The sequence below is a fragment of the Glossina fuscipes genome, unplaced genomic scaffold, assembly GCF_014805625.2.
Source record: "Glossina fuscipes isolate IAEA_lab_2018 unplaced genomic scaffold, Yale_Gfus_2 238, whole genome shotgun sequence".
NCBI classification, from domain to species: Eukaryota; Metazoa; Arthropoda; class Insecta; order Diptera; family Glossinidae; genus Glossina; species Glossina fuscipes.
Window position 1 is genome coordinate 699,713 of NW_023998581.1, and position 24,630 is coordinate 724,342.

The window sequence follows — 24,630 nt, forward strand, 5'->3', positions numbered from 1 at the left end:
ATGTTTTCAATTTTTTTTTATTTTGTTTTTTTGTTTTCTATTTTTTATTATATATAGACGAAACAAAAGCACATACGCGATATCCGCGTTAACCAGTTTTAGCAATAACACTGAAAAGACAGAAGTTAAATACACAAAAACACCGAAAACACCGAAACAATTGAAAAAACGCAGACGAAAAGAAAACACGCACTACACTGAACACAAGTCGACTCGGAAATGAGAAAGAAAGTATATAAGAAAAGCTCTTATTATTTGAAAATGCTCGTATAAGAATAAAATTACAGGCAAGTGACATTTCAAAAGTGACATTTAACATAAAAAAATAAACGGATTGACCTGCAAATTAACAACCTTGTGCATGGTTGTATTTGTAGCAATTATTGTAAAAATATAAAACGAGTATTACAAAAGATGTATCCAATAAGCATCATGTAGTCTACCGCAATAAACTGTGTAACAGAGTCTGTAGCTGGGGTATTACCAATGGCTTTCCAGCGATTCTTTCCAAGAACAGACTTGCACAAAGGCTTAGGTTGTTTTGAAATAAGTAACTTAATTTGCACGTAAAGCCTTCATATTATTACAAGAGGTGATAAGAAAAAGCTATCAGATGTTAATGGAGAGCTTCGGTGGTCCCAATCCTTTTAAATGGTAGATGGTGATGACAGCGCGCTTTCGTACTTTCAATCAGTGGCAAAGAAGTTTGTGTCACGCTATGAACTTAGTGGATGTGTTCAAGATTTGTATAAATAGAAACTCGCACGTTTTAACAACTTTACAATGGGTTCGACAGTGGTTGGTAGGATTTTCGGCTTAAACGAGGGAACTGTTAGATCGATAAAGAAAAACGAAAATGCCATTAGACGAGCAGTTTTCACTGGTGCCGGCTTAAATGCGAAATCGACTTCCTATACTAGATATATTATGTTGGAGAAAACTGAAGAAGTGCTAATCATGTGGATTGAATGGCATGAGCATATGAAAGGTTACGTCGTAGATGGCCTATCCATACAAATTATGGCCAAGAAGATATTTTGCAGCGTTAAAGAATACATGTTGAAATTCGTTTCGTTACCGCAATCAGGAAAAGAACAACAATTTTTCGCCAGTAACGGTTGGTTGAGACGATTTTTTAAACGATACGATTTGGATCACATTAAAATGCGTAACGCCTTACCTACTGAGAAAGTGGATATTGAGTTAAATGATGACATTTATGGTTTCATTGATCGCGTTTGCGCTTCGGAGAACATATGGAATACGGATGATATTGATTATTATCCAAAACGTTGCCGCATAAAGAAAGAAAGACCTAATGAAGAAGAACTAGAAGAAGAAACTGTGGATATTTTTGAAACCGAGGAAGATAGGAAAGTATTTGACATGCCCACTGACATTCTCCTTAAGGATCCCTTGCAAACGCGGTCACGAAAGTACTGCCTTACTAGAAATTTCGGACTGCAAGTGGTAATTGAACTTTTGTTTTGTTCATTTCGAAATTCTAACAACAGTTTTTGAAAATTTCTCTAAGTCGCTGGGCTATCTTACAGGTAGAGCGGACGAACTGCTACGGCCCAAAGAAGCTGGAAAAAGTCGCAAATATTTGCGCAGCGCTGTATAGCATTTGGATCCAGTACAAAGCGAAAGGCGATTATTTGAATAACCCAGCACCGACGACCTATTAAGATGATGGGGTTGACATATGCGTGGAGGCATCCCAACTGAAAGAAAGGTCCAGGATTGCTACCACAAAACTAATTAATGTTATAAAAAACGTAAAAATAGAACTAATTTTTAAAGTTGTAACTCGCTCAAAATTTACATTAAATAAATTTTGAACTTATTGCACCTTTTTGATTCAAGAAATTTTTGATATACTGGTAATAAAATGTAAATCTTTTGAAAGTAATAATGCCTATTTTGATTGAAGCAATCTTTTTATATATTAAATAAAAATTTTCTGTCAATCGTATATGAATATTTGAACATTCGAATTCATTTATCATTTTATGGCGTAACACAAATTCTACATAATTTTCTTTTAGTTTCATTTTGTGTGCTTGTAAACAACACTTTACCATATATAGTTTGTTTCTAGACAAAACAAACGGGAAGTATTGGATAGTTGACCATAATAGTACATGATTAGTCTCTTGGCGATAAAAAATTCTGGCCCAAAAAAAACAATAATAATCACGGTGACAATCGCCTGCCTACATGACGACCCCGCTTATTATGTTAGGCGTTTACAAGGTTTCATTTTCGAAATTCGACTTTTTTTGCTTTATGTATGCACTAAAAGTGCGAGAAACAATCTCCCAAAGCTGCCAAATCGGGCGTAAGCAAAATAGCACATGGTTTGCGTTCATATTGTTTATTTAGAGTTGAATTTATAAAGGAAAACTGCTGCAAATTGAAAATAAAATAAAGTCCACATAAAATAGTTCACTTACAAACAGCTGAACCAAAATAAAAAACTTTAAATTTTTCAAATATTCATATTAATTAATTTTTCTTTTTTTTCTATTTCTTACCGCTATTGTAACGTTGTTAATTCGCCAAAATTTGTAATCAGCTGCATTTCATCAATCTGTCTATACATCATTGTATACTATCACTATCATTGATAAAGCACAATATTGATCTTATCGTCAACGGACCTAGTCCAACCTACGTATAAGAAAAAAAACAGTTGTCTTTTACTTAAATAATATAAAATTGAGATTGATTTTCAATTCATTTTAATACATTATATATTCTTTAGAGGTAAATTCATACGTTAATGTATTATATAACGTAAAAACGCATAATTATTAAAATTTAGGGTTCAAGTTGACAATTTCAAGTCCTAAGTAATGAAAATGTGAAATTATATGAATAATAAGAAATTATTTCACTTAATTTGGTTTTATTAAAAATTTTATATTATTTTTGTTCTTATTTACGTTTGTATGATTTTTTTACTGATTGCATCATTTTACACAAACAAACATGCGCCTTATTTTCCTTTTGTTTTTTTCGAAATAAATTTCGAATAACCAAGACCGTATTCAACTCTTATATAATCAGTGCCAAGCCATATTTAAATGAAGGCCGTCCATTTTTAAAATACTATGTCGTCAAAAGAAAGTGAAAACTTTCTCCAAGTTCACCTACAATACCGCCTGTAACAAAGTCGCAAGGGCCAATGATTCTTAAAAACGACTCGCGTTCATCTGAAGTGGGAAGAGTCATATTCGATAATAAAAATTTTTTCGTCCGATGATCTGTCACGATCGTATTGAAGAATTTAAAGAAAAAATTTCCTTTTGTGTCAATTTTCGCTACGGTTCCAAAAACCTTATTTCTTAAATCGCGTAAAATAGGGCTTCATTATATTAAATCAATAACAGTTAAACTCGCCAACAACAGTTATATTCGAATATGTAACGATAAAAACCCTCACTATCTGTAAATAAACATTGATCAGTAAATAAATATTACATTGTTTTGTACCAATTTTTTTATGTTCATTTTTTTCTTTTTTAAGAACTACACATACACGATTACAAGTGATGATGGGCATGGGGGGTAGGCACGCTAAAAGAAATAAAAAAAATGCTTATGTTTCACAGAAAAACGTTAGCTGGTTCTTTCCTTTACATCGTTTATGAAAAAAGTACTATGTGTGGATAGTGGAGAGAGCGTAGGGTTGCTTTTAATAAGAAATAAATATAAAAATGGTGAATAAAAAATCTCTCTCATCTGTTAATGGAACGAAGTAACAGAAACGGCGTGAGCATATCTATCAATTGAGAAGAAGTGGAGGAAAAAAATCTGCTGATATGAAAATACAAGGTTTGTGGTTTTATATTAGTTTTATTTTCCACACATTTATGATATATTCCAATGTAATTTCAAAATTCTCTCCATACCTTCCCTTAAAACCGCAAAATCAAAAAAATTCGGTTCTCTCATCTAAATCGCTAAACCAAACACAGATGCAATACAATATATGGTCTTATCTTCCCAACACACTGTGCAGCTTCCATCAGTGTCGCTATTCCAATAGCAAAAACTGGCTGTGTGCAAACCAGCTCCGTTCTTTTGTAATTTTCCATACAGAAGAAATTTTAAATTTTGTATAAATGTAAAAGTAGTCACTTTCTTGCCCATCAGATAGAATTCGTTATTATTATTTTCGAACGCATTACTTCCAAGGCGAACGCGATTTTTAAAATGATATGAGCTTCATGGCTTATTAAGAAAAATCTATTCTTCGAAGTTTTACTGCACTTTTTTATTATTATTATTATTATTATTAGAAATTTAGCCAGAGAATAAATTCTAAGACTAAAGTCTTAAAGCACTAGCATCTAAGGCTTTCGGCTTTATTAAAAACTCTACCGCACTTGAGATTCGAACCCACGACCATTGACTTGCGAGACTCTTGCCTACTCGGCCACTCAGGCGGATTTTTAATAAAACGTATGGGCTACAAAAGCTGGATTTTTGTTTGTTACCTACAAACAGCTGATAAATGTTTGCGTTATTTATTTATTTTGCGTTTCGGTTTATTCTCAATTTATACGCAACTATTTAGTTGCGCTTTGGTTTATTCTCAATTTATACGCAACTATTTAGTTTTTCAACAAAAAAGAAAAAATTCTCTTTTTTCTTTCACAAACTTTTGTTTCTGAAAACTCTTGAAGTAGTGAAAATATATATAGTGAAGTTGCGGCATTTAAACAAAATCAACAAAGGCTTCGACGTCCTTGTGCTGCTCCGCAAATTGCGCAGGACCACCTGCTGTCTTCAACCTCATCCTGAGAAGACTCACTTTGGCTTTTGTTCGTTTCTGTCGGTTCCACCAAAAACGGCTGATTTCCATATCCCTTCTTTTCTCGGTAAGTCAGTTGATCCTTTTCTCCTGCCTTTAATCTAGCACGAAACCTAAAAGTCGCCCGCCCCTCAAGGGGGTGAGGCTCTCAAACATGTTATCAAACGATGATGATTTCGAAAATTTTGTTCGAATCACGCATAGCAAGGGTTCACTTAAAAGAAGAATCACAGCCCAGAACGAAGGTCTCAAAAAGATCATCTCTGATAAGAACAATTCATCTGTAAAAGACTTGACTGAGGATGTCAATATCACCTCCTTAAAGTCCCCGATCGCTCCCTCTAGGAATAAGCCTCCCAACAAAGACAGCTCGGTGAACAGTAACAATAATAGTAGTCCCATAAAAGGAAAGAGCTCTGACCCAACTAGTCCAAAGCGTTATAGTGACGACACGACCGGTGAGTACTACGTATTCATTGAAGTATGCAACAATGACCTAGAGAAACCTTTTCGCCTTAACTCAGATTTAGTTTTTTTCGAACACATCAAAGATCTCAAATTGGATGGTTTGATTAATATCAAACCCATCAACAATGGCAAAGCCAAACTTGGTTTTGCTACTGCGGTTGATGCCAACAACTTCATAATAAACAATGATTTTGGTCCAAAGTCTTGCAAGGCCTACATCCCTAGAATTTTCACAGAAAAATTTGGGATCGTAAAAAACATTCCACCTTCAATTAAGGAAGAGGACTTTCTCAACTCAGCTACCTCTGATATTGAAATCATTTCTGTTACAAGAATCCTCAGAAGAGACCCTGCAGACAGAGAAATGTTCATCCCAACAAACAGCCTAAAGATTGGTTTCAAGGGTAAACTAATTCCCAAGAGTATAAAATTCAACTATTGCAATATTCCAATTGACTACTTCATTCCTTCCGTCAGGCTCTGCTATAATTGCGCCCGATTTGGTCACATCGCCAAATTCTGCAAAAGTAAGGAAAGCAGATGCCTGAACTGTGGCAAGTCACCGGCCTGTCCTACGGACTCATGCCTCTCAATCAAATGTCTAGGTTGCGGGTCTCTGGACCACAACGTAACATTTCGAGAGTGTCCAAAAAGAAAGAAAGAGGAAAATTTAAAAAAAATTTTAACCATCCAGAACTTATCTTTTAGAGAATACAAAGAGAAATTCTCTAACAACCCATACAATTTACTTGAAAACTATGACGTAAACTTCCCAGCAATGAAGGACAGCAATGCTCCTAACAATATCAGAGACCGTACTATTGATACAAATAATATTTTAATTAACAAAAACTTCAATGCAGTTTTAAAAAATAAAACAAGTATTCCCAAGTCCTTGCACAGAATGTCTCTCAAGACGCCCTCGACTCACAGTAACAAGTCGCAGGAGCCAAAAAAACCTACCCCGCCCCCTGAAAAGCATACTTTCATCAATAACCATAAATCCACTGAAATGGAGATAATTCTGGAAAAGATTTTCAGGATTCTCTCCATCTCTTCTCAAGAAGACATGCTTAAAACCATCCAAACAGAAATAAGTCCCCTTAAATCAAAATTTGATCTTTTAAAACAAGGTACATCTGGGTCGGCCCTATCATGTTCTAACATTTCTCATGACGTCCTTCCTACAGTATAACATACAAAGCTTCAGGCGTAATGTCCATTCTCTTGATTTTTTCATAAATTCCAACCGTACTGATTTCGCCATCTTGAGTGAAATCTTTCTGTCCGATGAAAAAATTTCCGATCTCAAAATCTCAAATTACAACTCCGCTTATAAATGTAGAAGTGACGGCTATGGAGGTGTTGCCATCCTTGCCAGAAAAGGCATATCCTTCAAACAAATCCCATTTAAATCGACTGCTGACATAGTCATTATCATGTCTAAAACCTAATACCGTCATTGCTGCTTGCTATTTCAAGCCCAACATCCCCATTCAATCTTTTCGGGATGACTTTAATCGTGTCTGTGATATGCTCAATAGTTTCCACAATGTCATAATTGCAGGAGATTTCAATGCAAGACACCCTTGCTTTGGTGACTCCGTGTCAAACAATAAAGGCAAAGCCTTGCAAGAAATCATTAAAGCTAGTAACTTCTATTGTCTGAATGATAATTCACCAACCTATTTTCACTCTACGACCAACAATTGTGGTAGCGTGTTGGATCTTACTTTCACTAACGCAACCCATCTCACATTCAAACGGGAGGTTAAAAAAGAAATTTTCCTGGGAAACAGCCACCACCTTCCTATTCTCTTTAATGCCACCTCTATTACCTCGTGCGAGATAAATGACTTTATCTCGAGGAAAAAACTCCTAAATAATCTTATTCACGTATGTCTTGAGCCACAGGTCGAATCTATCCAGTGCTCATTTCAACAAGAAATAATTAACGCCAAATCCGACATCCAAATCTCGAATTCCTACTCACCAAAACCTTGGTGGAACGAGCTGCTCACTTCACAATTCCGTAGATTACAGGCTGCTAAACAAAAATTTTCCAAATACCCCAATATTTCTAATTTTGAAGATTTCAAGTTATCACAAAAAGAATGGAAGAAATCGATTAGAAAAGCCAAAAGATGCCATCGAGCCCTCGTTATCGAAGAACTATGCTCAAATAGCAATACAAAGCCATTCTGGAAATTTTTAAATGGTCATCGCACCACAAAAAATAAATACAAGCACCCCATTTGGGATGATCTCAACAACAAATCCTACCTTGAATGGCTGAAAGCTCAAGTTCCCTCGACATGTGGTCTCCAAACCTCCTTACTTAACTCTCGGATGGAAAACATCTCTCCATTCTCCCTTGATGAACTCATGCACGTCCTTAAGTCGAAAAAGAAGTCCACGGCAGCAGGCCATGACGGAATCAAATATGAAATGATAAAGGTCCTTCCCATGCCAAGCCTTCTAACCCTGCTATCTGCTATAAATGAGCGCTGGATGACCAACTCGTTTCCCACCGTTTGGCGTATAATTAAAATAGTGCCCATTCCTAAACCCGGAAAAGATCTTGAAATATTCACCAACTTCAGACCCATATCCCTCTTGCCTGTTCTTCTAAAAATTACCAACCAAATGATTAAAGAAAGACTAACAAAATTCCTGAATCACTCACACCTTCTCCCGTCAAGGTCCTTTGCTTACCAAAAAAATATCTCCACCGGTATGTGCCTTAATGAAGTCCTTTTCACAATTGCAAATGAAAAAGCAAATGGGAATCATGTAGTCATGCTTTGCTTAGACATTAATAAAGCTTACGACCGTGTAAACTTAGCGAAACTGGACCAAATTCTATCTGACACAAAGTAGGCATTGGGTTCTCAACTTTCTTTCCTCGAGAACTCTCGTATTAGATCCATATACAGTCGAAGTTTGTGGAGGCTTACCTCAAGGTAGCTGTCTCAGCCCAGTTCTCTTCAATTTATACACAGCCGGTTTACATCAATTACAGGACAATTCTACCCATTTATTTCAATATGCTGACGATTTCCTCATCATCTCTGCTGGAAAATCATTAATGGAAGCAGTCCGTAACCTCGACACTAAAGCCAATCTTTTTCACAAACTTTGTGCAGACTTAAATCTAACTTTCAACCCGGAAAAATCAAACGTCATTCGCTTTGCTAAGGGTCCCAAAAAATTTTTTTACATTACAATCAATGGTATAAAAATCAATCAGTCCGTCTTCCTCTTTTAAATTTTTGGGCAGAATAATCAACTCAAGTTTAACCACGCATGAGCATTACAAGGATAGCCTCGAAAATTGCAACACAGGCTCAAATGTCATCAAACTTCTGACCAACATTCACACCGGACTCCCACGTAGGAAAGCATTAAACGTTTACAAATCTATTGTTAGATCCAAAATTGAATATCCCTACTCTACATCGTGTAACGCTCCTGCGTATACATTAAAAAAAATACAAACCTTTGTCACGGTACTAGCCCCTTTGTTGTCGGTAGAGCATATTTTTTTTTTTATTGAAAGGGGTTTGGCTCCCTGAGCCTCCTGACAAAGAATACTAAAAAAGGAAAAGGTCTTGTCGGTTGTCTACCGTCCGTCTGTCCACCGTAAGTCAGTCTGTAACCGTCTGGAGTCCTCCCTACAGTGCCATCATATGCACACCCCTTCGACTCAGCCACAGCGGTGGCAGCTCGCGCTTAGCCACTCATCGGGGACAAAAAATTAAATAGACTAAAATGACTTACAATACAAGCATCGGTGTCGGTGCAGTGTCGGCTGCGTAGCTGCTACGTCGGCAATTCCTCCTCCTCATTCTACTAAGCTCTTCCACTCAAATAAAAACTTTAATTTATATTGTTGTGTGTGTAGGTGCACGCACAGTGGAAGCCTTATGGCGGAAGTAGTCAGTTGATCAATTTGTGAGTCCTGACTGCTTGGGTGCGGCCCTTCGGGGAGTACTCGTGGTGGTTGTGGTTGGCGAGTTCCTAGCTAAAATGGAACAATTGAGTGCAGCTAGGCCTCGCCATTGACCAGAGTGGGGTTTATTGTTCCATACACAATAAACTGCTCTGGACTCTGGTGCTGTTTAGGCCTCTACTCTGTGGGGATTGTCTAACTCGCCAGAAGGCGTAGTACGCTTAAAAGTGGCTTGGGCCACCGTGGGGTTAAGCCTTTCAGGCAGGAACCCACGTTAAACCCTTGCCACAAATTTCTGTGTAGGTGCACGCGTGTAAACGTAATTTACAAGTTAATAAAACTGGAAGATTCGTTTTTTTTTCTTCTAATTCATCTGGATTGAAGTAAACACATTGATTTGTTTTCCTTTTTTTTGGTTTCTTTTTTTCTTCTTTATTTCTATTTTTTTTCCTCTTAACAAGTAATGACGTCAACCAAAAAACTTCAGGTTTCCAATAATAATGTTTAAGAAAATGCTTAAGCAATTTTTGCACTAATAATGTTTAAGAAATTTTGCAATAATAATGTTTAGGAAATTTTTGCAATAATAATGTTTAAGAAATTTCGCAATAATAATGCTTAAGAAATTTTTGCAAAAATAATGTTTAAGAAATTTTGCAATAATAATGCTTAAGCAATTTTTGCACTAATAATGTTTAGGAAATTTACGCACGACTTTTGCTTTTAGCAGCCTTCTTATATCGGAAGGTATTTTCCTTTTTCTTTTTTTTTTAAAAATGATAAACTGTTCCATTGACGCTTTGGAATTTTCTGAGATTTTTGTACAAAGTGAAAACTCCTTTTTTGTTCTTTCATCAATCTTTTCAAGCTAATTGATGCGAAATTTTTATCAACTTTTCTTTTCGACACTTAATGTTTGCCGTTGAACTTTCATTTTGGTAAGAATTTCAGAAAATTAACAAAAATTTACACGACCATTTGTTCATAAATGTGCTCTTTTATCAACAATTTTCTACATTATTCACTTGGTAAAAAACCCTTTTTTTTCTTGTTTAACTTTAGATTCTTTCTTTCTGTTTCTTTTTCCCTTTTTTTTTTGATATTCAGGTAAAAGAAATCATTGAATTAATTATCAAAAGGTGACAAGTCCACAACTTTTATTGCTATTAACCGATCCAGAATTTGGATGAATTTTTCTGTTAAATATCACTCAATGTAAATTAAGGATATTTCTTCTTTAAAGTGGAGTTTTTGGTTCACAACAAACGTTTAAATTTAAAAACCGAAGCCAATAATAATTTTTACAACTCGCGGACACGTCCGCACTCGACCAGAGGCCAAGTTGTTCTCCCCTCTATCTTCAAATTAAAAAGCAGACAAACTTCTCATTCTTACTCAATTTCCCTCTTCTTCTTCCTGTTGCACTCTCTATAGCGGCTTGCCGCTACTCTCACAAAAGCAAGCAAAGATCCCGCAAAATCATACGATTTTTGCCTATGCTTGCAAAAGCAAAGAAAAAAAAGGAATACCGCAAAATCATACGATTCTGCCTGTACTTGCAAAAGCAAAAGGAAAAAAAAGGAGTACCGCAAAATCACACGATTTTGCCTGTACTTGTAAACAAGGAAAACAGAAAAGAATAAAACAAACATATCCCGCAAGATCATGTGATTTATAAGCAGTACCACAAAATCGCATGATTTTGTCTAACGGCATGCCGTTATTCCGCTGCTTGCGGTTGATACAGACCGACAGACACCCTACCCAAGGTTTGTTTGCGGCCGTTACACCTTTCAACACTCAATCCTAAGACGTTGTACCGGTTTGTCCCCTTCAACACCAACATCAACTTTACGTTCCATCTCTTATGACCTCCCCGTTGCTAAGAGAATTTATCTTGTAACTGCAAAAGAACTTCTCAAGGTAAAAATCTTCAAACCTGCCTTCTTTGACAAGGTCGCTTCCAGACACAATCATGTCATCACTAGTTACTCTAACTGCTTCAAAAAATTCAGTAACATCTTCAATAAAGTTAACTCAATACCCTCCTAGAATAATATTATTCATGATAAATGCGTAGTTGACTTAAACTTACTTAATTCAATCACCAACTCAAAAAAAAATCGATCAGGGTCTTGTCTTCGAATCGCTTATCTGCAAAAACTTAACCACTTCGTCGAAAATAACTTCAAAATATACGCAACGGATGGATCTATCAATTCGGACATCTCTAGTTTTTCAATTATTGAATACCCAAATTTACTTATAGGAAAATTCAAAGTTCTACAAGAACTATCATCCACTTTCATTGAACTTCTGGCCATCAGAGAAGCAATCATCCACGCATCTGAAATTAAGCTGAAAAAATTTGTAGTTTTCTCTGACAGCAAATCTGCTCTAATTTTAATCAAGAACAAAGATCCATTCAATAAGTATGTCTTCGATATCTACAACCTTTTAAAAGACCCAAGTATTGAAAAATGCCACATCATCTGGATCCCAGGTCACTGCGGTTTTAGTATCAATGAAAAAGCTGACTTCCATGCTCGTCAAGCTAGGTTCGATGGTACAGTTTTGTCCATAAACTACCCCCCCAGCGAAGCTTTTCTGCTAGTCAAAAAACTCATCATAAACGAATGGAAAGATGAGTATCATGTTTTAGCTAGAGAAAAAAGTGACCGGCTGTTCTACAAAATTTACCCTTTTTTGACACCCACGCTTCTACCTAAAGGAAAATTCACAACATGGGAATTTAAAGTTCTTCACCGTCTTATGAGTAATCACACCTACGACAAGGTCTATTTTAAAATGATCAAAGTCTCCTCCTCTGACATTTGTGAGGATTGCAATACTACTGAGTCTGCCGAGCACTTTATTTTGAGTGCAGGAGGTTTGACATCCTTAGACAATCTTTCAGTATATTTAACCTGTATAACAATCTATATGAAATTTTTCGTGCTGGTAACTTTAGGCATTTGAAGCAACTGACTGCCTTTATCAAATCAGCTGAGTCTTCATTCTAATTTTACATTTAGTATTTCTATTACAATCACGAATCGCCTACACTTTTTCTTTTATCGGCATTATTAGCCGGATCTTGACAATACAGTACCAAGTACGGTGATTTATGGATTGACAGCGGAACAGAGCCTCTCATTGCGAACACTCTGCCACTTCAGTCTACCTATGCTTAAATCTTTTCATCAATCGCTCTCAACTTCGTTTCTGGATTATGGATCTAACATTAACTTAACTGGTCCAATCCATCTCTAAACAAACAAAAAAAAAAAAAAAAAAAAAAAAAAGTTGAAAGGCGGAAAAATTGAAACGACATTAACAGAAAAAAAAAACTAGTGAAAAGTGCCCAAAAACTCGGGAAGGAAAATGTTTCGTAGTGGAGTTGGTTTGGTGGCGCTTGGAAAAAACCAAAAAACCGTTTATCGTTGGAACATCTAAAATATTTATATAGTATTTTAGAAAACAATACCGAGAGTAATAGGGAAAGAAAGAAAAAGCTCGCCACCGCTGATCTAGAGGAAAATAATTATCTGATCTAGACAACATCTAGTTACGTAGGGCAAAAATCTTATGCATTCTGACGAACAGAAAATTTTGATCTACTTGTTTGCCATTCCTGGAAAAGAAAAACTTCAAAAGGACTCAATGATCACAAAAATCTATCCATCTAAACGATCTACAAAGTCTTGCTCTAAACCCAAGGTTTTTTCCGTTCTGTGGTTTCACGTTTTTCCGCCTGGGTAACGCTTTGAGGTGCTGTGATGCTAGTGACGCATGGTGTGAAATGCCAAGGCTACGTAAGACTTGGAACGTAATCATCGTTGCGAACCTATCATTATTTTTAGATCAAGCTTTGATCAGAAGAGGGCTCGAATTGGTGACATAACTCTAGCAACAGATTATTATGTTTGAATAAATTTGCTTACATGTATTGTGCTACTTTCGAGAATAAGCTAGAATGAGATGCAGTGATCGAAGAGGAGAAATTGATAATATCCTTAGCTGGCAGAAGTTTCACACTTGGATATATACTGGACGCGTTTAAAGTTTTACTTATAAAGGAAGTTTTATTATCTGCGTGCTATAATGACTGCAATGAATGTGATTAACTAATTAATATATCTGCAGGAAACGATGTACGCATTTGGGCTTAAAATCTCGACAAACTTCAGAAATCTCAGCATAAATGAATTTCAACATTTAGCGAACCCAGCGTACGAGGGGTCACAAAAAAACAAGAAAAATTTGATGCCCTTATATTCCGGAATATTATGTTATGTCTATGGAGAGTAAAGGCCGGATAGGGATTGATCATCTACAAAAATATATCTTTATTGAACGTTTTCATAATACTTCTAAGTGCAAAACTGTTGATTTGTTTTTTGAAAATTATTATAAGCGAAGAGCGCTACCGATTTTCAAAGAAGTAAAATTTCCTTACTACTACCATCTGTGAGAGTGGCTGTATACATTTATAACTTATACAAGTGCTTGAAATATAATATATAATCTTTTTTATATAAATGTATCAAAAATATGCATTCATCTCCCCTTGTACGTCTCCTCAATAGTTTTATACAATTTTTATAGGCGTGGCATTCGATTTTACCCTATTTTCAAAAATAAATGATAATTCTTTCCGTATATAATTTATACCAAAAAAAACTATACCAAAAAACCTATACCAATACGATTAGCAAAGTTTGGCAATCAGCTAAATGCCCGGCTAAATGAAATCCATATTTTGAGTACACTGCGTATGCGCACGTGTTCCATTAGCTCATTAGCTAAAATACTTATTAAAAAGATAATAAAAATTTAAGAAGCTTCAATAATAAGTTCATGCATTTGCTTTCTTTCTTTTCAACGAGGATTCAAATTTATTCCTTAAATAATCAACGAAAAAATTATGAAGACGTCATCTTCCGTAATAACGAAGTTAGGAATCAAAACCGAGTTAGTTATAGGATATGGGTAGATTGCTGATAAATCGAAATTACCAATCGAAAAGTTTCGTCGGAAATACACAGCAAACAGATTTGAGATTTCAAAATCATTCGAGGAATCAGAGCCATTAAAAGAAACGTGAGAGAGATATGTGGAAATTTTTCTTTTAGAGTTAACAAATTTAAAAAAGTATTTAGGATTAGCGAACAGAGAGGATTTAACGAACTGAAGGTATCGGCAGTAATAATGGTGGTTGAGGGAGTTAAATCTATGCCTCGCCACCGATTAAGCGATATAGTCGAGCGCAGAGCCACTTTTCGAATATTTTTTTAATTGCGTGTTTTTTCTATTCTTGTAATATTTATTGTGTACACCAGCGGGTACTTAAACAGCACAGCATTTTGCATTATTCAAAGAAATTTCGTCTTCACTTACGCTTATAGTACGGTGAAGGCTTCTCCTCTTCGCACTTATAAATTTGTAATATCAAAATCTGAATCATCTTCCCTGTGGTGAGGTGATGTAGCTAGCGTGCTTCATAATCTCATATGAGTCTCGCATTGTCGTTTTTTTTGTACCCATCATTCTTTGGTGATGGGTCCATTCATTTTGTCAAAGCGTTTGCAACGCCCAGAAGAAAGCATCAGAGACACCGTAAAGAATATATATTTTCTTGGTCAGCATTTTAAATCGATTTAAACATGTCCGTCTATCCGTCTGTATAATGTCTGTTGCAAACATTCTCGTGGCCGCAAAAATAAAGCTATCTTAAAATTTTGCAGAAACACAGGAAGTTGTTGCACGCAGATTGTTATTGAAAATGGCCCAAATCGGTTGAAGAAGACGCCCGCAGCACCATGTAAACTGAGAATTCTTCTGTTTTTCCACTCATATACTATAGCAAATAAAACTTTTCAAAGGGCACGCCTACAACGCCTACACGCGTATACGACGAAAATTTTTATTTTGAAAATAAAAGAAATCAACTGTGTCCACACCGCATTATAGGGAAACGGAAATTTTGTTCTCTTATTTCTTTTGTCTTTTTTAAGATGGTGATGGGTGTAAAAGATTCGGTCCCGACCCAACTTAATTTTCTTATTTGCTTTTTTTTTGTTTCTATTTATTACTGTTTTGAGATGACATGATTTTTAATTTTTTCATTGATAATTTAACAACTATTTGTCGCTTTGAATTTTAAACGATTACTATTAGGTGTTTGCAAAAACGTTGATCATTTCTTGCCATGAAAAATGCATTTATTATGGAAAATCGGTACAATGTATATTAATCAAATTAGTTTCCATCACTTTCTACATTTTACAAAATTTTTGGCAACACGGCGATATGTCTCAAGAAATTATATTATTATTAATAAAACGAGTAAAGTGGTGTAGGGTATCTGACGGTCGGCCTTGCCCGACTACAATGTTCTTGTTTTAAAATTGTCTTATCACTTTGGCCTTTTAGTTGGTTTTTCCTGTATATTTGTATATTTAAACCACTAACCGCCACTGTGGCTTTTCTTTTCTCGGTGAAAATTGTTATTCTATTTTTTGCTTTCCTGTAAAATACTTTTTACTCAATGCACATATCCAAGATGTTTGGTGTGCAGCAGTGGCGCTGATTCGAGCTTACGTATATGGGATTATGAAAATAGTCGATGCTTGGCTGCTTTTAAAGATTTTTCGGGTCCTTCGTATTTGGCTAATTTCCATCCAAATGCCTTTAAAACGGAGGTTTTTGCTGCCGGCTCTGATAATAGCATTTATTGCTGGAATTTTCACACAAAGGAGTTGATCTGTAAAATGTCTGGCCATATATCACAAGTGACTGCGTTTTGTTTTGCGAATCGGAACTCCGATTGTGAATTTATGGCTAGTGTAGGACGGGATAAAGTATTGATAATTTGGCGATTAAATGGAACTCAGGAGAAGGTAATACCAATATATGATGAATTGGAAGGAGCATTTTATGCTAATGAGTGTGAGGTTATTGTAGCCGGAACCAAGGGTGATATAAAGCTGGTAAAGTTGAAATCTGGTAAAATTTCATTACTCAACGAAAGTCGAGGAGAATATGAAATTAAACATCTACTCCGTAACGATGTCACGCAACAATTAGCTGCAGTAACTGTTGATCACAACATACTGATATTTGAACGGGATGCGGAAAATCAAAGTTTAAATTGCATTAAACAACTGATTGGCTTCAACGATGAAATACTTGATATCACTTTTCTGGGAGAAAGTGAACGCTTTCTGGCCATGGCTACGAACATTAAGCACATTAAACTCTATGATTGCGAGAAGGGAATGAATTGTAAAATCATTCCTGGCCATACGGATACAGTGATGTGTTTGTCTACACCAGGCTTAAGTAATATGTTGCTTTCAGCTGGTAAGGACTTTGCTATAATATTGTGGCAATTGAATATTTTATGCTCATATGACAGGTATACCAACCATTTAAACAATTTACATTTGCAACTACATCGGAATTTTGCATGGGTGTAGTGATATAATCAAGCTGGCGTATTGCCAATTACGCGCACTTATATAAATTCTTCCTCGCACTTTTTAATCAGTTGAGGATGTTTCTATGCCAAACACGACATGTAATATCAACAAAAACGGACACTTTATAAGACGCCTATACAGCGTGAGGTCATATGAAGGAACCATTAATAAAATTCTTATCCATAAAAATAACTGTAGTGTCGCATGCTATATCGAATTTGTAGCACAAATACAATTCTATACCGAATTATATCAATTCTCTGCAGAATTTCTTTAACTCTGTGTAGCTGTGTAAACGATGCCAATATTGTGCTTTAAGGATAAAACCAAACATGGCCGTCGTAAACAAAACACATTTGAATTCCGACGACAACGAAAAAACGAGCAGATATAATTAATAGAGCTGCTACTGCCTCTGATGGCCGAGGCACCACAAATCTCTCTGAGACATGGAACATATTGTCTTTTATTTTGAAAAATTTCTTAGCCACTTGCCTTATTCAGTTCTCTCAGAAAGTGTTCTTGCTTCGCGTTGTTCTTTAGTCGAGTCTTTTAACAGATATGTCCCATTTTCAATACCAATCTGCAACAACAAATTCCATTGTTTTTCGTGAGTTTAAAGCTCTTAAATTAATTCTTGCAACCAGTAGTGTGGCAATAAAGCAACAAGAGACAGCAGGCTTCCCTAGAGCGATTCAGAACTTGACGCTGATCGGGCATATACATACTTTACAGGGTCCCTCAAACTTTCTATTGCGTGTTGCAATGAACGTATATATACAGGATTCATTAGACACAGGTGAAAGAGTAATTTTCTTTCAATTATGGTAATGACAACTTATCTCTTCGTTTAAAAACATATGCTTCCCGGGACATTCAGCTTAAACGTTAAACGTGGAACTTTATCTTCTGAAGGTAGGTGAAAGTATTTCATAGGACTTCATGTAAAAATTAAAAAAACGAATAAATTATATAAAATTTGTTTTTTTAATAAGTAACCTGTCGCGTACTACTCACGTTCCGTTATTTGACACCCACATCGAAGGAATTGTTAAGATAAAACTACTGCATCACGCCGTGACGTTCCTAGATTTAATCCAAAATGAAGATACTTAGCTTCTTACATCTTGCTCTCTCCATACACACACACACACAGGCACAGAAATACTTTTATTTAATATGCAGACTAAAGAGATTGTTAAGAAAGGATAAAGACTTTTTAGCGGCTGCCACTTTGAATACGCATTACACTGCGGACGTAATTAAAGACATATGAAATATTTCAGCAAACCTTGCTTAACCGACCATTTTTAGGTCATGGAAGTATCGATCACCAACTCATTATTTTACTCTTACTTACTGTACCAAGCTTGCATCACTACAATTTCTTTGTCCCTATCTTGGGCACAGATCTCATGAAAATGGTTAATGAATAAGTTTTTTGTAAAAAAAATAAATAAGTATATAAAGTGCGTTAAATTTAGAACAGATGTTTGGTCTTGCTCGACTCTAAAGACTTAGTGTGCTTTTAGATTAATGTGTTAATAGCTTCGTATATAAATATCTGTTAAGGACTTTGTATTATAAATAAGCAAACCAAACGAATTGCCTAAAGTAGTCTGAAGTCGTTTTTTAAACGTATGATACTTATTCTCTCAGAAGTATGAAATCCTTTTTAATTTGGATTTCAGAAGAAGAAGATACATGACCCAAAGAACGTGGTTCTAAAGAGAAAATAAAAATTCACATTCTTCATGCACACTCTCTTCCCATCTTTTCAATAATGGAATTCTCGTCACCTTTCTGTTAATAACCGCACGAATATGTTACTATATTCCCACAGCTTCGAATCGACCTTCAAACTTAACTGTCTACGAACTTTTCTAATCCCCACAATCTTGAAAAGAGGCGGGTTAAACATAGATCCAGCCGCTTATCGATTTAGACGTAAGTCGACTTAATAGCATTCTAAACAATCTGTAATAACTTCTAGGTATAACAAATAAAACGACAGAATTGTTATACCTCAAGCATGCTGTAGAAACTACGTTTGATTGTAAATTGCAACATATCTCTCATTGTCTTGCTTTCTAAAATAAATAACTTAAACTTAGCGAAACTGTTTAGCTTTTAGTTTTCTTTATAGTCGCAACCGCCGTATCAATGGTTTCCAAAAAAATACGTCCTTCCAGATGACAACGGCATCGACATGATGACAACATCAATTTTTCCACGTCTTCTTCCACTTGTGGCTAAATTTAAAACTTGCCAAACACTGTGTTTACATGACATGCGTACATAAAATAATTTTGTATAACTTTAGCCAATACAGCGTAAAGTGGTTTTCTCAAAGGCCAAGTAAACTGAAAGAGAAAGTTGCAGGCATGTTTCTATATCGTCTCTCATGAAGTAAGAAAATCTATGGAAAAAAGGATTGTACAAGAAAACTGCTTTTTTGCTTTAAATAATTGAATTTTCGGAAATTATTGTGTATGTCGTCATAAAATTTAAACATTGTTGCGAAAATAAACTCCGAGAAGATTTTACAAACGAGTCTGAAAGCAGTGCAACAATAATCAAAAGCACAAGTAAATTAAGGACGCCCTTCGAACTCGGAAAAAGTAGATGATGACAGTCAATCAGAAGAACACATAGGAATCTTAAACGTGGATTAATGTAATAATTACTGAGTTTCCATATATTTTAAGTTAAATTTTTTTTAGAAAATTAATTTAATTTTTTTTTTATTTGCTTATTATGAATCTTCTAGAATATGGGGAAAAAGTTTTTTGTTTGAAGACATTTGTTCTTTCAAATTTCCGGATTTTTCCCAGCGTGCCTTGAAGATTGCCTTTGTGTAATGAATGCCTAGCGGAAAGTCACAGACTATTTCCTTCGCTAACACACTAAGAGTTGTCTGTTTTAAGTTCATTTAAAAGCATGTTCAAGCCAAAGTGTGGCGCCATCGAGATGATCCTAGAATAAAGATGAGACTGAGAGCGGTACTAATGTCTCTGTCAAGAAATTGTGAGTCAGATGCAGAATTATAAATTGCTTTTTTCTTATTTGCCATTTCAGAACAAATGGAGCAGAAAACGTGGAAGTCTGTCTTTGCAAGGGGCAAAGCGCCAACTTCGAACAGAAATCTGTGAAAAACCTAAAGGAGGGAAAACCATTAAACATACAACGGCAATTTCCTGACTCTAAAATATCGCAACAATATTTCTTCTATTCATCCGAATATTTTACATTAATTTTAAAATGCCATTCCTCAACATACCCTTTCGTTAAACTAAACATAATCTTTAGGGTACCATTTCAAAGAAAAAACATAGAAATGCAAAAAATTGGATAAATTTTCACAAGCGTTAATGAATGAGTGACATTTACTTTTTATTTTCATTTATTTATTTATTAAATAACTATATAAACAAATTTCTTTTTACACAATAGATACTTTCCTTACGCAACATATAGTAAATTTTGCGAATATGTTCCACAACTTTAGAAGATCGTGTAAGATGAAAATCTCTAAATATTTTTCCAGAAGACCGTGCAAAAAAAGTAACATTGAAACTCATATCTCATTTGGACTCATGCTAGAACAAAACATACGTGTAAAAACGTGTTATTTTAAAATCGTATAACAAAGACGGCGCAAAAAAAAAGTGTGGCGTATATAGTTACTAGATACATTTCTTGTGCAAAAAGATACTACAACATAGGTGCATACATAATACAGGCAAACTGGATGGGCACAAACTTTGTAATAAGCAAATCATATCAGCAAACAAAATGTATGTAACGAAGTTGGCAATGTAGTCAATTTTCTTCTGAACATACGCAAGGAATCATCGAAGATTTCTCTTGAGTTTGCAATCAAGGGTTACAATCAAGGATTGCAATCAAGAATGGACAAAAACTAAACGTTTTTATTGAAATACTCGCCAATCACACAAACCCAATATTTTTAAAAGTCCATGTGGTTTTCATTAAGCACACTTGCTATTGCAAGTGAGCATCAGCTACATGACAAAACCTCCCAACTTCGATATACTACTACAATAAACTAGAACACTTCTCTCTTCATTTACCAGTCCATGCTTTATTAATTGCTTGAGAACACTTGATTTCTTTTGAAAAAATTAAAAATTGCCTTTGTTTTAGATTTACGCAGTTCAGAATCCAAAGAAATCCGTCTGTACGCTATCAATCCAGCAACTGCACGAGAAATGAAGTTGAAGTAAAAGGAGATTCGTTGTTTAAATGTGCGTGCATTACGCATCCTCCAACTAGAGCATTACTTAACTCAAAAATTTGATATTATTAAAGAGTTCTCTACATTAATTCACATAAATATGTATATATATACACATCAAATCAAATTTAAATTCAATTTAAAATTTAAGACAACTTTTTTGATATGTGCTAAGAAAGTCTGTAAAACGAGCATGCAATACTTCACTGATAAGAATACTATGCAGTGCTGTGTACGTGTTGGCGCAGCTGGTCTTAAGTACGTATCGTTGAAGCATTTTTCTCCTCGTTTTACATTATGTTTCCGTTTTATTATCTTGTTACTCTTGCAGCCTTTTTTCTGAAATTATTTTCATTGTCTTTCTCACCGAGAAAGTGTTCCTTATGTTGTTTACATTGTTTTTTAGTTATTTATTTATATGCACACTCGTATATTTTTTCAATACGTGGCAGAATCTCTATGATATTCACTTCTTAAAGGAAATATTTACAAGCGTTAAGTTGTCTAAGAAAAGCTAAACATATTAAATACAATTTTTCGTCAGTTGTAAAAGCTAAAAGTTTTTACATGTTTAAGTAGAAAGGTGTACTACAGCGATCAAAATGTAGAAAGATTAAATTTTTCTCAATTATCATGGTATGAATCCTTGCTAGCGGATCGAGCAATTCAGTAGGAATGTTACTTGTGCGTTAGGCGTAATTTAATTGACATGTCACTCGGAATTATTGGCGGACTGCTCTTAGTTTGGCTTCGTGATCAAACCTTCTCACACTCCATTGGTTTTCTGGACTTTCTCACCAGAAATTCAAAACTGAGAGTTCAATTAATTGTCGGGATGTTCTAGATACTCCACATACTTTGAATTGAGATGCTCTAGGTAGTCGAGATACTTTAAGATTTGTAAAATGGTTCAGAATAAAGTTGCATAAAACTTTATTAAGAGAACAAGTTCATATTCCAAAATGTTGGAAAGGAGAGAACAGAGTAAACACAACGTATCTCAAGCATTGATTTTAGTAGTCTAAAGGAAACAAAGAACCCATAGAACACTTCACTTTCGGGAGAGGTTTTTATTTTAACCTATTAACGCTTTCGTTCTTTTCTTTCCATTTACTTTTGTTGATAATAATCTGACGTGTGCTTCAACAAATTTAAGAATAGATAAACAATTTATTTTGATTTTTACTTTCGAGAATAATTCACGTTGAAAGCGAATTATTTTCTTTGAGGATTTCAACTAAGAGAAAAGCATCATAGGCTACTCGGATGAAAACACGTTTCTTTAATACGGTATACAATACGCATAGTATTTTTAATTTACCGCATGGTAAATGTTAGAAAACTTATAAGCTGGCGAATCTAATTTCCCTTTAGGCACGTTTAAAAACTATGTTGGAAGCGTCTTTATTCGATATACTACATATATATTACATATTATTGTTATTCGATATATCACAATTGCAAGATGGTCTGCTTTATTTTTTGATCTTTCGAAGAATGTCGTTTGCATTCAATGTCGCCTTTCAGTAAAAAAAAATTATTTGCAAATTATATTCGAGCTGTAAAGTGTGTATTTCACGGCTAGTTTCGATAACAATGTATTAAAATGGTGTGGGTTTGTGCCACAACTAAGAGAACTACAGTTATATCTACATTTTATTATGCCCTTTATTTACAGAAGCATGACTGTCCTCCCGTTCATTCGCCTGTTTAACGTCTGTTCGAGAATTTTTTGTTCAACCTATACGCCGCAAATGTCAAAATATTTTAATGAAATTTTCTACACTAACATGCTCTTACTCCAGAGCGAATTCTAGTCCGCGTCGTTATAACGACCACTCTTTAAATCACGCTCTATCTAATAAACTAATTGAATGAAAAAAGTAAAATTGTTATATTCGGCTGGAGCTGAATCTTGCATACTCACCACAATTAAAATTTCTGACACCCTCTGCCTTTACTTGTAGTTATGAAAAAGTAAATGGCATCTTTTAATTTGGTAAAAGATCCACCACGTCGTGCCCAGCATATTTATTTTATTTTTAAAACACTACTAAATCTTGTTAAAGATTCTCTCTTGTTTAAATAATGCCATATGAACCTCGAAAAAGTGAAAAAAACAAGAAAATGTAATTACTTATAAGTTTGTATCAGCATGGCGGACAATTTCAATTTTTGCAGATGACAGTAGAATAAAGGATAATAGATAAATAGTAGAAATTTGCGTTAAATAAATATGTGAAAATTTCACCAAATTTGTGAGTAATGAGCAAAAATCCACAAATGTTTATTGAGCAAAATGGAGCTGTGTTCAATTTACCACAATTTGCCACATAAGTGGCCTCTGAACAATCTGGCCCATTTTCAATACCAACCTGCGTACAAGAACTCCCAATGTTTCTTCTAAATTTGAAGTCGATAGCCCCAACTTTACGACCAGAAGAGTACCAAAAACACACACCGGACAGACGTGTTTTAATCGATACAGAATTTCACACTGATCAAGTATATATTTTTTACATGGTCTCTTACACTTCATGTTGGGCTTTGCAAAAATTAGGGCGAAAAGAATATACGTCCATGCTTAAGTGGTAGGTAAAAACGGATTCCTGCCGTTAAATAATAAGACTAAAATAAAATAAAAATTTTGATCGATTGAAACCTTTATACGGTAGCAAATCCCAAGTCTAAGTCTTAAGCGCAGAATAGCTGTTCGACATATAAATTCAATGGTCTAAGTTTCCGTTTATCTATTTTTTATATCTCTCAATAGCCGTGTTATGAGAACCTGCTCTAATTTTCAATGGTTTATGGCCTAAAAAGCTGTACAATGGCAAACTCTTTGATAGAAACAAATTTATTGGATCGCGTTAGTTCCAGTCTTAGTCTCGCTCTCGTAGAGTACTTTGTCATGAGACTCGGTACTTTCATTGCCGGCTGAGTATTTGTCTTTTTCTGACAAAGAAATAAAAATAAAATAAAAAGAAAAGTCCCGTCGGTTGTCTGCCGTCTGTCTGTCCACTGTAAGTCGTCGTCTGGCGTCGGCCCTACGTATGCACACCGCCTTTCTCCTTTCAGCTACAGCGGTGGCAGCTGTAGCGCTTAACTACTCATCGGGGACACAAAACAACAGGGGAATAAATAACTAATGTAACTTACAATACAATCCTCTCGCGATGTCGTGGCTGTCTCCTTCGGCGGCTCCTGTCCACGGCAAGGAAGTAGGAAGTTCGTCTTACGTCGTCGGCACAATCACAACACAGCTGGGATGCAGGTGCATGTGGGTGCACGTAATTCATAAGCTACTGGAAAATTATTCTTCTTCCTCTTAACACATCTTGATTGAGGCAAACACATTGATCCTTGTTTTTTTTCGATCATTTATTAAACGCACGAATAAAAGACAAAATGTAATAATAGTTCAGGTGCACATCAGTGCTACAATCAAGGCATTTAGGTAGACATTTTTTTGTTTCACAATCATTTGTTTATACATGTCAGATTCGCTTATGGAATTAAGCAGAATTCTAAATTTTTCATATTTTTCATTTTTATTGGAGTGTATTTTTTTTCTTTACAATTTATTAAATGCGCTTGGCTATTTCTTTTTATTATAAAACATTGTTCTGCTAAAACTTTCCACAAT

The 24,630-nt window shown here is 35.2% G+C and overlaps 1 protein-coding gene and 1 long non-coding RNA gene across 2 annotated transcripts; both read left to right on the forward strand.

Moving 5' to 3' along the window:
* Positions 1–783: 783 nt before the first annotated feature.
* On the forward strand, positions 784–16,723 carry LOC119642627 (transducin beta-like protein 3). The gene is made up of 2 exons (XM_038041821.1): positions 784–1,436; positions 15,808–16,723. Exons 1-2 carry the CDS (start codon positions 784–786, stop codon positions 16,721–16,723), a joined length of 1,569 nt encoding a protein of 522 aa, XP_037897749.1.
* Positions 16,724–18,888: 2,165 nt separating this feature from the next.
* Positions 18,889–20,741, forward strand: LOC119642661. Its single transcript, XR_005248103.1, has 3 exons — positions 18,889–19,402; positions 19,497–19,753; positions 19,805–20,741. It is a non-coding gene; the product is annotated as an uncharacterized LOC119642661 (long non-coding RNA).
* Positions 20,742–24,630: the final 3,889 nt, after the last annotated feature.

Bases quoted from the DNA above. Each gene is read 5' to 3' on its own strand.
- LOC119642627 (XM_038041821.1), top strand. From the start codon at position 784: ATGGGTTCGACAGTGGTTGGTAGGATTTTCGGCTTAAACGAGGGAACT. The intron at 1,437-15,807 runs GTACTGCCTTAC...CACATATCCAAG, and splicing joins TTGCAAACGCGGTCACGAAA to ATGTTTGGTGTGCAGCAGTG.